This window comes from Macaca mulatta, chromosome 9 (genome assembly GCF_049350105.2).
Source record: "Macaca mulatta isolate MMU2019108-1 chromosome 9, T2T-MMU8v2.0, whole genome shotgun sequence".
Lineage (NCBI taxonomy): Eukaryota > Metazoa > Chordata > Mammalia > Primates > Cercopithecidae > Macaca > Macaca mulatta.
Genome location: NC_133414.1, coordinates 9,544,296 through 9,559,219, shown reverse-complemented (window position 1 = coordinate 9,559,219; position 14,924 = coordinate 9,544,296). Strand labels below are relative to the sequence as shown.

General features: G+C 57.7%; 2 protein-coding genes across 9 annotated transcripts in view; one reads left to right on the top strand and one right to left on the bottom strand.

Annotated features, from left to right (window-relative positions):
* Nucleotides 1-11,941, bottom strand: part of GATA3 (GATA binding protein 3) — a 29,963-nt gene extending 18,022 nt beyond the window's left edge. Inside the window, exons 1-2 of one of the 8 annotated variants that reach the window (XM_028825952.2) lie at nt 11,509-11,941; nt 1,058-1,667 (exon numbers count right to left, since the gene is read on the bottom strand). In XM_028825952.2, the coding sequence (XP_028681785.1) occupies nt 1,058-1,298 (241 nt within the window). In that variant the 5' untranslated portion in view covers nt 1,299-1,667; nt 11,509-11,941. Of the gene's footprint in view, nt 1-1,057; nt 1,668-1,757; nt 1,891-2,069; nt 2,402-3,213; nt 3,373-11,508 lie in introns of those variants that run through there. The other 7 variants (XM_077945714.1, XM_028825953.2, XM_077945715.1 and 4 more) reach the window with 7 other exon arrangements.
* On the top strand, nt 5,160-9,957 carry LOC114669882 (uncharacterized). The gene is made up of 5 exons (XM_077947943.1): nt 5,160-5,206; nt 5,403-5,735; nt 7,962-8,162; nt 8,386-8,461; nt 9,298-9,957. Exons 1-5 carry the CDS (start codon nt 5,160-5,162, stop codon nt 9,610-9,612), a joined length of 972 nt encoding a protein of 323 aa, XP_077804069.1. The 3' UTR covers nt 9,613-9,957.
* Nucleotides 11,942-14,924: the final 2,983 nt, after the last annotated feature.

Below are 14,924 nucleotides of genomic sequence, written 5' to 3'. Positions count from 1 at the left end.
CCAAGGCAGGCTCTAAGTAGGGGGATCAGGGCAGAATTCGGTCTGGCTGGACTCAGAAAGCCTCACACTTTTTCTGACCAACGTTTTGCCCCTGTTTCTTCTTTAGGAACAAACTTAGAGCTGGAAAGTATTCGATCATTTTTTCCTCAAACTACATAGGCCCGGTCTTCTTTTTTTACATTTCAGAACTCTCCTAAACTTCTCCAGGTGAAAGGGGGAAAGAGGTGGTTCTGGAATTGCCTCTATTGAAACGGGGGTGTATGCTACATGTTAGGTGGGAGGTTAGTGGAGGGCAGAACCCAGAGACAGAGTATAAGACAAGAGTTGCAGGCATGGAGGCAACTTGAAAGCAAAGACGCAGGAAAATTCTGTGCAGCCGGGAATCTGGGAAACGTCAGATCCCTCAAACTTAAGACAAGGGTCTTCCCCTCCAAATCCCTTCAGCATCAGAATTCCATTCCTGAAGCCAAGAGGTAGGAGACCTGTCTAAAAACCAAAGGCACTAGCTTTGGGAAAAGGTCAAGGAGAAGGGTGTGAATAAATAAGTCTCTGGGGCCTTTCTGAAAATGTGCGAATTGAGGGACGCTGGCAGAGGCCGCCCCCCTAGAAAGAGCTAGCGGGTAACAGGGAACGCCAGGTTTTTTGGAAGAGCCGGGTTCCAGCCGGGCTTGGCCGGCGCCGGCTACCCGGCCCAGAGAGCCCGGACCCGTGGAGACAGAGTCAGGGCACCCCACGCCTGGGGACATCCCGAGACCCCCCAAAACCTGCAGCCGCGCAGGAACGAAGGGCTGCGGCCTGGCGCCCGCCAGGTGAGCGCCAGGCCACAGGGCCACCAGCCGGGAGAGGCGCCTGCTGTGACTGTTTCAAAACACACTCTCGCGACGAGCCAGAGGCCTTCCTTGCCCATTTCCGGGCCCCAGTTTTTTTGTAAATGAACCAGGAACGGCAGATGGGGGCTTTCGAGTGACCTCTCCCCGCCCTCAGGTCCTTCCCGACCTCCCCGAGCCGGGACGACTGACGCAGCCGACAAGAGCCCCCGCACCCCGGGCGCACTCACCGTGGTGGGTCGGAGGGTACCTCTGCACCGTGGCCCTGACCGAGTTTCCGTAGTAGGGCGGGACGTGGTTGCCTTGACCGTCGATGTTAAAAAGCACATCCACCTCCTCCGGCAGCGGGTACTGCGCCGGGTCCATGTAGGAGTGGCCGAGGCCCGGGTGGTGCGTGTCCGGGTGCTGCCCGTTGAGCACGGCGGGGTGGTGGTGGCTTACCCAGCGCGGCTGGTCTGCCGTCACCTCCATGGCCTCGGCTGCGCTCGCGCCCTCTCGCCGGGCCCGGAACCCGCGCGCGGGGAGGGAGGGCGGTCGGCCTGGGAGGTCGGGGGGCTCCTGCCGTCGGAGGGTCGGGGGCCGTTGAATGATTGGCTTTCGGTGGGGGGATGGGAAGGCTGGGAAGCAAAGGTGAGCAAAGGAGAGGATTTTTTAAAAATAATCTTGGAGGGGTCTTTTAGCAAAGAGAAGACGGGGAAGACAAAAATCCAAAAACTGGGTACGGCAGGATAAAAGGGAACCAGGTTGTAAAAAGGGGCGACGACTCTGGAATTCTGCGAGCCAGGCTCCTCTGCACCGGGGTCCTCAGCCGCTCCGAGGCGGAGTCCCTTCCCGGGTCACCTGCAAGGGAGAGAAGGGGAGACCTGGATGAGCCCCTGGGTTGCTGGAGTGGCACCACCTCCTTTCGCGCCGCCCGCCCGCCCAGCGCACCCGAGACCCGCACAGGCGCGCGGGGAAACGGCCAGGGAGCCCGCAGGACTCTCAGGGACGTCCCTGCAGCCCGACTCGCGGGAGCCGGAGCTGGCTGAGCAACTTGGAGGACAAGTCCCGGGGCTGACTGTTGAAAGTTGGAGGACAAGTCCCTCCCTCGGGGACACCGGTCCCGGGACCGTCCCCTCAGCACCTAGAAAACCTCCAAAAGAGGAGAGTTGAGTTTTTAAAATTGCTTTACGTCCTCCCAAGTGGTTGGGGGCAAAAAATAAAACGTAAAAAAAAAAAAAAAAAAAAGTCACCAGTACCAACCTGGGTAGCGAAGAGCAGAGAGGAGGAGGAGGCGGCGGCGTACGACCTGCTCGGTCAGATTGCGTAGCTCGCTCTGTCTCGCTCTCCCTCCGTCTCTCTCACTTCTTCTCTCTCTCTCTCCCTCTCTCAGTATTTTTTTTTTTTTTTTTTTTTTTTTTTTTTTTTTTTTTTTTACAGGGAATGCATTCTTTCTGAAAGTATCAAGACGGCGCCAGGCAGCTCAGTGTTCGCAGACAGCTGTGGCGCGACGCAACTTAAGGAGGTTCTAGTGTCATCCGCGCCGAGGGGGGAGGAGCCTGGCGCTGGCGAGTAGGGGACAGGATCCCCGGCACAAGGAAACTGCAACCCAAACCGGCTCCAGGACTTCTCCCCCCGCCCCGCGCACCCCCGCCCCTCCTCCCGCCCCTCCACTGACCGGAAAGGGGCGCCGCAGAGGGCGGCCGCGGGCGGAGGGGCGGCGGGCATGGTGGGCGAGGCCCGCGGGGCTTGGGGGCGGACGGGAGGGAACGCGCGCTCTGGCCCTTTAAATGTGGCCGCGGCTCCTGCCGATTCATTCGGGTCGGGTGGACGATTCTGTCCCAGTGCAGCCAGCCTGCCCCATTCATGAAGTTCATTTTGATGGGCAGACTTTTCTTTTTCAGACTTTTGAACAATAGGCACGCATGGATCGTTATTAGGATCCAATGCAGACTGTTTGGGAGAGCGCAGCGATGTGGGGAGACGTGCGCGTTAAATTGATCAGAAAAACAAAATGTTTCGTGTGAAGGTGCTTTGAGATTTGCCTCTCCGGCCGACTTCCTAAGAGGATGAGGCATCGGGTAAAGGAGAGATGCCTTTGACTGGAGCGCCCGTGTCAATTTTGTTGTCACTGTCACCTCTTTCCCGAGCCTTCTGCGCTCTCAAGCCCCCAGAGTGAACACGCTTCAGCTGTTGCAGCTGCCCTTTCCAGACCTAATATTTGTAATCAATGTGTGCTTTTGACTTGAGTGGCAACAGTGAGGGATTAGAAGGGGGGAGGGGAGGGGAGGAAGAGACTGGCTCTAACTCATTCCCCGAGTACGCTCAGTGTAGACGGATAGAAAGAATTCGGTCTTCACTCCAGGGACCCAACTTTTCCTTTCCTCCCGCCCGGAGCCCTACTTACTCTGGCTCCCGGCGTTTCTCCCCCAGTCGAGGAAACCAGCCCTTAGTCTGCACCGACCCCAACCCCGGCCTCTGGTCGGGACTCCACGGCGACCTTTCCCGGCTCGCGGGTCTCCAGGCCACGCTCTGCGCAATGGGCACCCCGGCGCGGAGGGCACACGGCTGCAAGGCGCCCCAGAGAGGGGGGCGGGGCGAGAAGGGGCGGGGCACCGAGGGGCCAATCAGCGGGCTAGGCTGCGAACTAGCCGCGATTGGCCCGCCCCGCGGGCTCCAACCTGCACGGCCCGCTCGGTCCTTTGAGCCACTGCATCCCCTAGTGGCGCCTGGGTGGCTGCAGCCGCCGGCCCGAAAATGCTGCTCGGGCGATCAGGGGTCAGGCGGGAAAAGAAGACTCCAAATCCACTCTCTGCTCGCCCCCAGGGCAATGCTGCGAGGAGAGGGCGTGGGTTCCCCCGCAGGCTATCCCACCGATGGGGCTGAGACCTTAATTTGGGGTTTTATTTGGAGACATTGTTCCCTCTTCGCTCCTCTACCCCATAAAATTCCCTACAAATGCAAAAATTCGAGATAGAAGAAGCCGTCCCTGAAAGTAAGTTCTGAAGGATTCCTTTCATGCGGTGAAGGAACATCAATATTCAGCTTCAACTTGGTGTGTGAGGGTTGTCGTGTTTTAAAACACTATCTCTGTAGAAAGATTAGTGAAATGTATTGGAAGAAGTAATGGAAACGTAGCTCTTCCTGGTCTTGCGTTTGGATCTTCTTTGGAGTCCTCACCTTCTTAAATCTGATGTTTGTTTGAAATCAGGGCTGAATTTCCATATATAGGACAGAAAGAAAGAACCCTAATTTTTTTTAAAGAAAGTTCTCCCCCCACGTTTCTCCTGAGCCCACTTGGTCTCCCGTTATTAGGCGGCCCAGTTAAGAGGCATCGATTTTCCTTTCATTCTCTGACCACTCGTCTCTCCTGGGCCAGCCAAGCTGCCCGCATCTTCTCCTGCTCACAGTGCTCTCTAAACCTTTTAATTATTTAGTTGCTGTCTAACATTCACCGGAAACCTCTCCATAAACAAGGAGAAACGAACGCACATGCATTTTTTGCTAAGAAGCCCGGGATTAAGATGAAGGATAGAAGCTGAAAGAAAAAATGAAAAATGTTTCTCCGCCCGTCAATCGGGGGGTGGATGCGCCACGCAGCGTGAGCCCAGCTTACAGCCACGCGTAAAACCAAGAGCAGCCCTGGGTCCTGCGCGCGGAGACCTCAGAGCCGAAGAGAGAAGTCTCCGCGACAGAAACGCTGCGGATGCCAGGTCTTGAAAATGCTAACTTCTGAGGCTAAGAATTATTTTAAAGACAAAAAGAAAAGAGTGGTGAGGAGGCCTTCCGGTGCGGAGGCGCCTCTCCGCTAATTTTGGATGGGGAAATTGGGATTATTCGTTTAAATTCAGTTGCCTGCACCAAGTCGGACTGGCCGGGGATGGAGAACAGCAACCCCCACCTTTAGAAAAATAAAAAATCTCCGAAGGCCCTTCTTGGTCTGGGTGGTTTGAGGCTGGCAGAGAGGGGTGGGGGGCCTGGGGCTGGATGCCCCGGGTAATGGAGCCAGCCGGTAGGGGGTATTTAACATTTAATTCCCAGCCGGTCCGCCCCTGTTCCCGGACTGACAGTGGGTAATTGGGAGAGAGGACGTTGCTCTTTTGATGGCCCGCGCCGGCCAGTCTCGCCGACGCCACACTGGGTTTGACGTCACGGGCCCAGCCCTGGAGCCCGGAGCACAGGGCAGCGGGGGAGGGAAAAGGATGGGAGGGGGATACCGAGGAGGGAGGGCCGAGGTCGGCACCGGGGCCCACGGGGAAGGAAGGGGGAAGGGATCGAGGTTGGAGAGGCTGCGGCGCGTGGCCTGAGGCGGAGAGTCGGGCTGCGGGGGTCCGGGCCAGGCCCGGCGCCGGCATGACCCGCCTCGCCAGCAAGAGCAGGCCGGGCTTCCTCCTCCCTTGGCGGGCGGGGGAGGGGAAGGGGGCTCACGGCCAGGGGGAAGGTGGAAAAGGTGGTCCTGATTCTCCCTGTGCCACAGCCACAAAGCTGATCCTGGCCTCCTGCGGAGGAGCCTGAGCGCCTTCCCGCAGACCTGACGCGACCCCTCCCCAGGTACCTGGGCCTCGGCCTGGTCTAGCGAGTCCCCTTCCTCCCAAGGAGCAGCCAGCGGAGCTCGGGTGGAGGAAAGCGAGGAGGCGACCAGGAGGCTGCCGCCGCCGCCGCCGCTGCAGGGCCCGGGGCTTCTGTAGGGCACAAGGCCTCCCTCACCAGGGTAAGGGACTGGCGATCAACCTGGACGCCTAGGACCCTGGGAGCAAGCATCCCGCAATCGAGCAGGCGACGGCGCGGCCACCGCCTGGAGAGGAGCCGGGGCCCGAGGCGGCGTGCGGGGCGGTGGCAGCCGGCTTGGCCTACCCGAAACCCCAGGCCTGGAAGCGGCTGCTTTAGGCGTCAAGTTGAGCCGGGTATGTGTGTCCTCTTGGGGAAAAGGTGAGAAATGGAGCCGGAGTTTCTCCGCTCAGTAGGGGTTAAGCTGGGACCCACACACACCCCTAAACACATGCCCACGTGCAAGTCCCTCCCACCCGCCCTCCCAGGGGCGAAGAGACCCTGTCCCGGTGGAAGTGGGGAAACCCAGTCGGGTACAGAAAGCAGAGGCCATGGCGCAGAGAGGAGTCGCGGCTTTCCGGGGCTCAACCCTAGGGCTACGGACCCAGGGTGCGGAGATGCTCGCGCCACCCACCCGAGCCAGGCAACCGATGCTTCCAGGCGAGCTCCGCGGGGCCGAGGTGCCTGGAGAACCGGCCCCGGGCGCCCGCGCGCTGCCCGACCTGGGTAACCGGCAAAGTGGAGCCCCGGGGTCGAAGTCCTAAAGTTACTAATCCCGCGCAGGGGGAGACAGCGTGCCTCGGGCCGCCCGGGGCGGTCATTTGAGCGTGTTTACTTAAAGACTTTGCAAGCAGAGCGCGCGCGAAATCGTCGGATTTCCAGCAAGGCAGCAAATATTTGCAGGCAGGAGAAAGAAGCGGAGCCGAGCCGCGCCGCCGAGTCCCTCCCCCCTGAGCCCCGGCGCCGGCCTGGGCGGACCCGGCCGCGCAGTTAAAGACAGAAAAGAAACCGGGAATCTGCGAGGCTTAGGGGGCGGGGAGCGACACGAAAGGCCAGAAACTGCAGCACGGCCCGAGGCCCTGGCGAGCCGGGCCTGGGGGAGGAGAAGTCCCTTCCCATTCCAGCTCGATCAATCTTGCTGGGCTGCGATCGGTCAATAAAAACAGTGTGAAGCGGCCGCTGTCGCTGAGTCTGAGGAGGAAGTGGAGGCCAAAGGTGTCGAGGCCGGCGCCAGCGCCCAGCACCAGCCAGGTCCGCGGCCCCGCGGTCTGCACGCCGTAGGCCGGTGGCCAGAGCTTTGCCGGGAGCAGAGCACCGCCCGGCGGGGCCTTTAATTGGGTGTCTCCATTTTAATAGAGGCCATTGTTCGAGCAATTAGCGAAAGACAATAACCGCCCAGAGGCGTTTAATTCGATTCCCTGCGCCGGCCGCAGTCCGCACCGGGGCGCTCTGGAAGAGTGGCCGAGGCTGCGCGGAAGGGAGGGTCCGCTTGGGGAGGCGCCGGCTCCTTTCCTTGCTCGCTTTGCCTTCAGTGTGGGAACTGGAAAGGGCGACTGGGGCAAGATGGAAGCGGGGCGAGGGCGAGCTGAGCCAGGCCAGGGCGGGAAACCTGTCCCCGGCCTCGCCAGCCCACGCCGGGCGCCCCCGGGACCGCAGCGCCTTTCGCTGCGCGCGTCCAGCTGTGGCCGCCGCGCAGGTCCCCAGCGCCTGTTCAAAGGAGAGAAGCCGGAGGACGGGGTCGTGAAAACTGGCCTCCTTCCTCCTTAGCCCCGGGTCCCCATTTCGGTCACCCGAACCATGTCCAAATTTCCTTCCCTATGGTGGGAGGAGGGGCAAAGGAGAGATCCCGGATAGTGGCGCGCGCACACCTCCCTCTCCAACCCAGCCAGTCTCACTGTCCCCTCCTCCGCCTCGGCCCCTGGATTAGGTTACCCTGGCCGAGCGAGGGTTTTTACTGGATAGGACTATAGCACAGGTAAAGCTGTATAAACAGCTCGCCGGCTGCCGGGCGGGAGGGTTATGCCGGGGACACGGCTCCAGGCGCCACCGCTGGCCCCGGCTGAGCGGGCCACACCGCGGGGAGCTCGCTGCGGCACGGCGCCCCGGACCGCTCAGGTTAAATACATATTATCTCTGCATCTGCCACCCGGGCCCCCTTTTTCTTTCCCTGGCGAGCTGAAATGCGGAGAGCAGGGAGCAAGATCTAAACCGGAGAAGAAAGCAGCCAGGCAGTGGGCAATGCTGGTTGAGGATCCCGGCCCAGCAAGGCTGGCTCTTCTCAAACAAAACCCAGCGAGCAGGGAACTTGGGGGAAAGCCGAGAAAGAGGGACCCTGAAACTCACTGGCAAAGGGAAGATGATGGAGGCGGGTGCATCCAAGGGGCAACTCTCCCCGCGGCCCCCGCGCCCCGGGCCCGGAGTCTACCTTCCCTGTGAAATGAGCCATCGTTTTGGGGGTGGTATGTGATTTGATTTGCCCTTTTTTCTTTTCCTTCATTTCTTTTTTCTTTTTTTCTTTTTTCTTTTTTTTTTTTTTTTTTTTTTTTTTTTTTTTTTTCCTGTTTGTTTGTTTTGCTTATTCATCTACCACCGTTTAAAACTCGGAAGGAAACCCGCCCAGGCCAGGAGGAGCCGCGAGTGGTGGGGAGAGTCAAAAAAGAGAAGATGCGCTGGGAGATTACCCCCGCCCCCGCACTCCGCCCCCAGCCCAGCCCCGGCCTCCACTTCGAGGGATCCTGAGCCTCCCACAGCCACTACCACCTTTTCTCCGGTTGAGAAAACCCCTGATTGTAGCGAGATAACAATTGGGTAGGTAGGGGTGCAGCGGAAAGGGGGAGACGGGAAGGGAGAAGGCAGGGGATTTCTGCTTTCGGGTTTAACAATGCACACGTGAGGCGGGCGGCAGTTGGGGGGAGCCCTGGGTTGGGTGGGAGAGGAAGACTTCGCCTTGAGGGTGAGTGGAAAGGAATTGGAGTCACCCTGGAGGAAAAGTGCCCTTTTCAGCTCTCTCCCTCCCTCCTGGCCTTGGCAGGTGGGGGGACAGGTGGATGCCGCCGGAGAAAAAGAAGGGATGGAGGCAGCCCAGCCGGCGGCCCTGGGTCTCCAGGGTAAGCCGGGACCGCTTACCCCGCCCTCGGCATCAGTGACTCTTAGGAGCTTGCTACTTCTAGACCCGGCCTCTCCTCCCTCCCAGGGCACCCCTTAGCCTCACCGCTATAGCACCCAGGACTCCAGCCCCTGCACCTAGGAAAGGCTCCAGCCTGGCAGAAATTCACCCATTTCAAGGCTTGGCCCACCAGGCCTTAGCATTGCCGGGTGAGGTGAGGTGCACGCGGTTCTCAAGACGGCCAGTCGGAGTCACCTGCTCCACTCCCCCCGCCTGGACACCCACCTCCTCACAGCCACCCAGCTCCTGAGGCCCCTGGCCAACTACAGCCCCAGCCCCCAGCGCTGGCCTCAACCGAGTCTCCTCCGTCTGCTTCAGTTTGGCCTTTTTGGAGGAGAAGGAGGGCTTTATCTGGGGACTATTGTGTTTTGACTCCTTTATATTAGCCAAGGAACTGGAGTGTGATTGTAGCGGGACGATCTGGCAGGCGGAGTGTTCACAGCAGGGGTAGGAAAAGAGGGGGAGGGGGACTCCGTTCAGATCCTGGAGACAGTAGAGGCGCACTTTTAAAAGCACAAGCCGTTCGTGTCTTCCTTTGGACGTGCTAGAGACCCCCTGGTAAAAAAAATCCATGTTTGTGCCTGGCTCAGAGGTGCAAAGGAGGAGGTTTGGCGTGCGCACCCTTCTCCCGGCCTGTCTTGGTCCCGGGCTGCCCCCTACCCACAGCCTCTCCCTCCCGGCAGCTCAGCTGTAGGCTGCCTTCCATCTCGCGGACCCCAAGCAATTTGTTATATAAAACAAAACAGCAACCAGACGCATGTGCCTGTTCTTCACTAGCGCCAGCAGTCCAGCAGCGACGGACACCCGGCGGACCTCAGCCGGGACGCCTCGGGCAGCTGCTTCTTGCTCACTGCCGCACCCACCTCTGCACCCCAGCTCCGGTCAGCCCAGCAGCCAAAGCAAAAAGGAGATTCCTCAGTTTCCTCCCTTGGAGGCTGCAAAGCCTCTCTCTGGTTATTCCAACCATTAAGGAAAAAAGAGATGATGGGAAAGATTTGGTCTGCACACAAAGACATACTAGGAGAAGAGTGCACATTTATGTATAAAATAGCCCAGGCACCAAGAATGAGACATTACTTCAGTACCGCCTAGAAATAGTTAAAAATAACTGAATGCTAGAGGACAGAAGTGGTTTTGGGATCTGCCCCACACACCTTATCAGGATCCCTAATTCCCTGCCATCTCCTGTGGTTCCAGGACACAAACTGCTGTAACCTCCAGAAGAGGGCTTCTCAGCCACCTGGCTCCCACGTACCTGCCGGTTCCCCAGGCACACTGTGTCCCGGGGCAGCTGGAAACCCTAACAGAAAACCCCTACCGAAGAATGCTCAGGAGTTCCCACTCCCATCCCTTCTCTGCACCCCTGACTGTCCCCACCTCATTTATCTTTTGCAAGAAGGCAGGTTGCAAATGTCAAATAAAGAAAAATGCAGCTTGCCAGGTGTCCTCGCTTTTGGTGGGGACAGAACAGCCCCAGTGCTGGGGCTGGCAGAGACCTCGTGCAGAGTGGAGGATGGGCCCGTGGATTGCAGCCACTCCGCATTTTCTAAGCCCTGCGGCTTCTTGGGCCAGGGACTTTGGGCTTTAGGAGGCAGCTGGCTGGAAGCTGCAAGCAGAGCCTCCTGCTTGATCCCACCCAGAGACTCCATAATCAGACCCCCCATGCGACCAGACACCCGATGGGGTCTTGGTCTGAAATGACACCACACCCCGACTGGGTTCAAATGGGTAGAAAACAATTTCATTCTTCTGAACGGCACAAATAGGTCATGGTAAGCCCCTCACACACACACACACACACACACACACACACACACACACACACACACACACACACAGACTACCAGCCATGTGGGCCCCCAAGCATCTCATTTACAGATGCCTGGATGGACTCAACATGACTGGCTAGCCCCCAGCCCACCCATGGTCACTACCACTACCTTCCCTGCAGCGGCCGGTAAGCAGAGGAGACTTCGGAAATGCTGCTTCATCAGGTATCCCTTTAAAGTTCTTAATGTCCCATCTGCGACCCCAGCATCCTGGTGAGCATGGACAATGGGGAGGAGAGAAGGACCAGGAAATATGGGAACCAAGCCGAGGGAGATGCTGTGCCACTGGACTCCCTTTCCTCCCTGCCCTTGTCAGAATCACCCATGTCACTTTCCTCAGGCACCCTGTCGGTATCCCAGAGAAAGAAAAGGGGTGTATAATAGCAGCTGTCCTGCCCAGACTCACTTCACTTCTTTGACATTTTAACATTATCTGTCTTCAGGGGGCAACTGCCTTTGAGTGACTTTTTGGAGGTCTGTTGTTCTGATGTCCGAGGAGTTAAGTCCAAATCCTTTCCTCTCTGCTCCTTCCGCTTCGGATGCCCCTGGGCAACCTCTGGGGAGGCTGCGGTTTTCTCACCCACCTCAGGGTGCTCCTGGAAGCAAAGAAGCCTCCCAGCCCCTAGCTTCCCCGGGGAATGCCAGATGCTGACACATCTGGGTTCCAACTTTATCTTACAGCGCACAGCTGTTTATTTAATTGTATGCAGAGACAATGAGCCTCAACACACGCTTTAAAACAGAGGAAAATAAACACGAAATTGACACTGAAGCCACCTTTAGGAGAAGGCTCCTGGGCACAGGGGTTGTTTTCCCCAATCCTCTGCCCTCCTTGCAGTGGGAAACGTGTCTCCGGCCCTTTCCAAGCGTTCTCAAGGGCTCTCATTCTTCCGCTGGGTTTTTCTTCACATCCCTACTTCTACCAGCTCCTTCCCGCAAACGAGGAAATCCACACACTCACACACCGTGCCCGCCCAAGGTCACCACAGAAACCCAGAGATTTCCAGGGACCAAAAAGAACAATAAGAACTGGGTTCTAGTTTAGTTTCTTCCAGAGGCAGTCTGCCCTTTGGAGAGGAGGCCTCCTCCTAATTCTCTCCACGTGGAGCGGGGAGAGGGCGTGCGGAGTTAGAGAGGGAAGAGAGTGATATTCACTGACCTGGGCAGCTCGCTCCCGAGGGCCAGCTGTTTTTTATTTTTTTTTTCCTGACTCGCCCGGAGATCTGAAGGCAGAAATGACAGGCAGAGTTCGCCACTGTGGCCGCCGCTGCCGTCCTGGCCGCTGGAACTGCTCACCGCATCTCAGGCGGGCTTCCAGCGAGAGGTAAAACCTGGGCGCTGTGCGTTCTTCCTGGGAGCCCCCTCCCCTCCGCCTTCTCCTGCTCACTGTAGAGAGCCGAGCTCTTCCGGGTTGTGAAGAGGGAAAGGGAGGGAGGGAAGGAGAAAGAGCGAGGGAATGAATTTCACCCCCTTTTGCAAACAGGCAAACCGCACATCAGGGTGTGTGAAACTGACAGAGCTGGGGGGGGTGGTGGGGAAAGGCGGCCTGAAATGTGACCGGCACCTGGCGCCTGCACAGCCCGCTGTCTTCTGGTAGGGTTGGAATTAACACTATACATGTCGTCAGAAGTGTGGACTAGGTCATTACCGTAGGCATAAACCTATGCATGGCATTTTCCTTCCACTTTTGGGAGCAGTGGGGATCCAGCGGGAGCTTGTCTTGGTCCGGCCAGTGGCATCCATTAGCAGGGCGAAGGAGCTAGGGTCTCTGCCCTCCAGGGCTCTCCCTCTCCCTTCCGACTATTTCTCCTGTTTCTGTCTATGCTGACGCCTCCAAAACGCCCCCATTCTACCTTTATCTCTCCTAAGCCGTAGTTGCCCTGTAAAAGTTAGGAGGTGCGGGATGCTGGGTGACTGGCTGCTACCCCTTGACCCTCCTTGGAGTAGACATAAGAATGTTTGGAGATGCAGTATCCTTGGGCACACATACTAGAGGCTGGGGGGATTCTCTAGGGGTCTCAATTCTTTTTTTTTTTTTTTTTTTTTTTTTTTGAGTCGGAGTCTCACTCTGTCACTCAGGCTGGAGTGCAGTGGTGCCATCTTAGCTCACTGCAACCTCTGCCTCCCGGGTTCAAGCGATTCTCCTGCTTCAGCCTCCCGAGTGAATGGGACTACAGGCTCCCGCCACCACGCCCGGCTAATTTTCTGTATTTTTAGTGGAGACGGGGTTTCACCATATTGGCCAGGCTGGTCTCGAACCCCTGACCTCATGATCCGCCCGTCTCTGCCTCTCAAAGTGCTGGGATTACAGGCGTGAGCCACCGTGCCCTGCCTCAATTCTTTTTAAGAAAACTTCTAGGACAAATCTACTTCTAGGAGAGTGAGATAAGAAAGCAGGAATCAGAGGTCGCGCTGGAAATAAAATGTCAGAAAGAAAATGATCCCGTTGGGCCACCCGTAGGGCCATGTAAACTCCAGCCCTCCCTGCAGAACCACCTCTCTCCAGTGCCATCCCTACCCCTGCTGGTGAGGAGATCAAAATAATCCACGGAGAGAGAATCTGTCATGAATAAATTTCGGCAAGAGTAAAATGAAACTCCATAAACATTGGGGTAGAAAGGCCAGAGTCCATTTGTTTTGACAGGTAGACTTTTCCCTTCACAATATTTATACAATAAGAATATGGAGACTGACTTTAAAAATAAATAAATCTTTGGGGAGAAATAAAACAAAATTTGTCTGTGGCTGGGCCAGGAAGTCAAGAAGTTTCTTGTGCTCCAACCGGTTGAATAGAAAGGAGTTGCTATTTTCATGGGGCAAAGGGTTTGGGGGTGGCCATTTCGTGGCGGGGAGGCCAAGGCACTTGGTCCCTAGAGTCGGGAGAACTGAGGTGTGGACAGAGGTGGAGGTGGGGTGAGGGCGAAGCTGCGTGGACATGGGGTTCAAAGAGCGGCTGAGCGCGATGCCCAGGCTGGGGGCGCCACGCTAGGAGCCGTGCCGCAGCTCTGCGCGGTGGGCCCTCCTGCCCTCTCCTCTGGTTCCGTGGCCTGCCTCCAGCAGCTATAACCCCAAACCAGCCTCCATCCAGGCGCACCCCAGCCCGTCAGCCAACCCGTGTGCGTCTCCGCTGCACAGTCCCTGGGGGAGGTTTAGGCCGAGGGTCCAGGGAAAGGGACTTATGATTTGCCAAGCTGGCCAGGTCTGTCTGCCCTCTGGGGAGTCCCGAAGTCCTTCCCCCTCCGCCCCCCGTCGTCACGAATGCAGCCCCTCCTCCACCTTCCTGCCCTGTCCCTCCCGCCTTCCGCCACCAAGTGGCAGAGCCACGTTCTTGGCGCGTTTCGAGGACGCAGGGAGAAGGCCATCTCTTGACAGCTTGCACCCAACCTGTTGCCTTGACGAACGGGATCGAGGGGGTGAGGGCTGCCTGGCCCGTCCCAGGAAGGCCCCTGCTGCTGGGAAAAGAAGTGTCGCTGGCATTCCGGATCCCCGGAGGGTCCCAACACCGCCTTCTCCCTTCTTGCGCGCTGCTCCCCCGTGGGGACTAGGGCGGGGACCCAGGGAGGGGGCATCGGTCACCAAGGCGGCGACAGTTGTCTCCTTGGCCCGGGCATTAACTGTACCTCAACTAGGCCGGAGGGGCCACATGCGTCTTCCTCCAAGCTCCCCTCTCCGGCTTCTCGTCCTCATTTTCCTGCCCCTCCTCCCTTCCCCGCCTTTGGCTCGCCTTCCAGGGGAAAGCCCTTTTCCCTTAGAACCTGGAACCCGCAACAGCACCCTCTGAGACCCAAGGCGGGCTCTCCTGTCTCTCCTCCGTCCCCCGGGCCACCCGGGCCCTGATCGCCGGCGACCCTCTCTCCGCCTGTTTCCCGTCGGTCTGGCGGCCTCGCTCCCCGTTCCTTTTCTGCTGACGCGGGCACTTGCTTTTCTCGGGTCTAAAGTGACTCCTTGGTGAGGGGTTGTGAAATCTGATGGCCTACACACATCTCCCCATCACCCCAATTCTACCTTTAAGGGAAGACGCCTTGATGGAAGGAAATTTAGCTGCCAAAGAGACTCAGGCTTTAAAAAGAAAATCCAAAGGGCTTAATAAAAATACAGCTGTTTTCCAATTTAATGGTCAGACAGGGGCAAATGCTGCCAGCTGGACATTTCTTGCTGTCTTGACGGGCTTGGGGTGGAAATCCTGCTGATTAGGGTGAGGTATTCCAGGAGAGTTGGGACAGGTTTGAGGGTGGGGAGGAAGTGGGGGAGGAAGGAGAGAATTTACTCTGAGAAGGAAGCAAAGTGAGAGAAATCCTCCCCGGTCAGTAGCTCGGTCGGACTTCCTGGGCAGTAGGGCTGAAGATTTATTTCTGACGAGTGGACATTTGGCCAGGCACACGGCAAAGATACTGCTTTAATGAAGCCCCAAGTCGCTTCCTGAATTTTAAAAGCTACCACTCTGGCTCACTGATTCGTGGCTCTGGTTTCTGTGTGTGTAAATATACTTGGGGGTGACAGAGGACAAGAAGAGAAGAAAGAGTAAATGGCATTATGTATACAGGGACAACTGTCTATAGCTTACACACTAGGGAG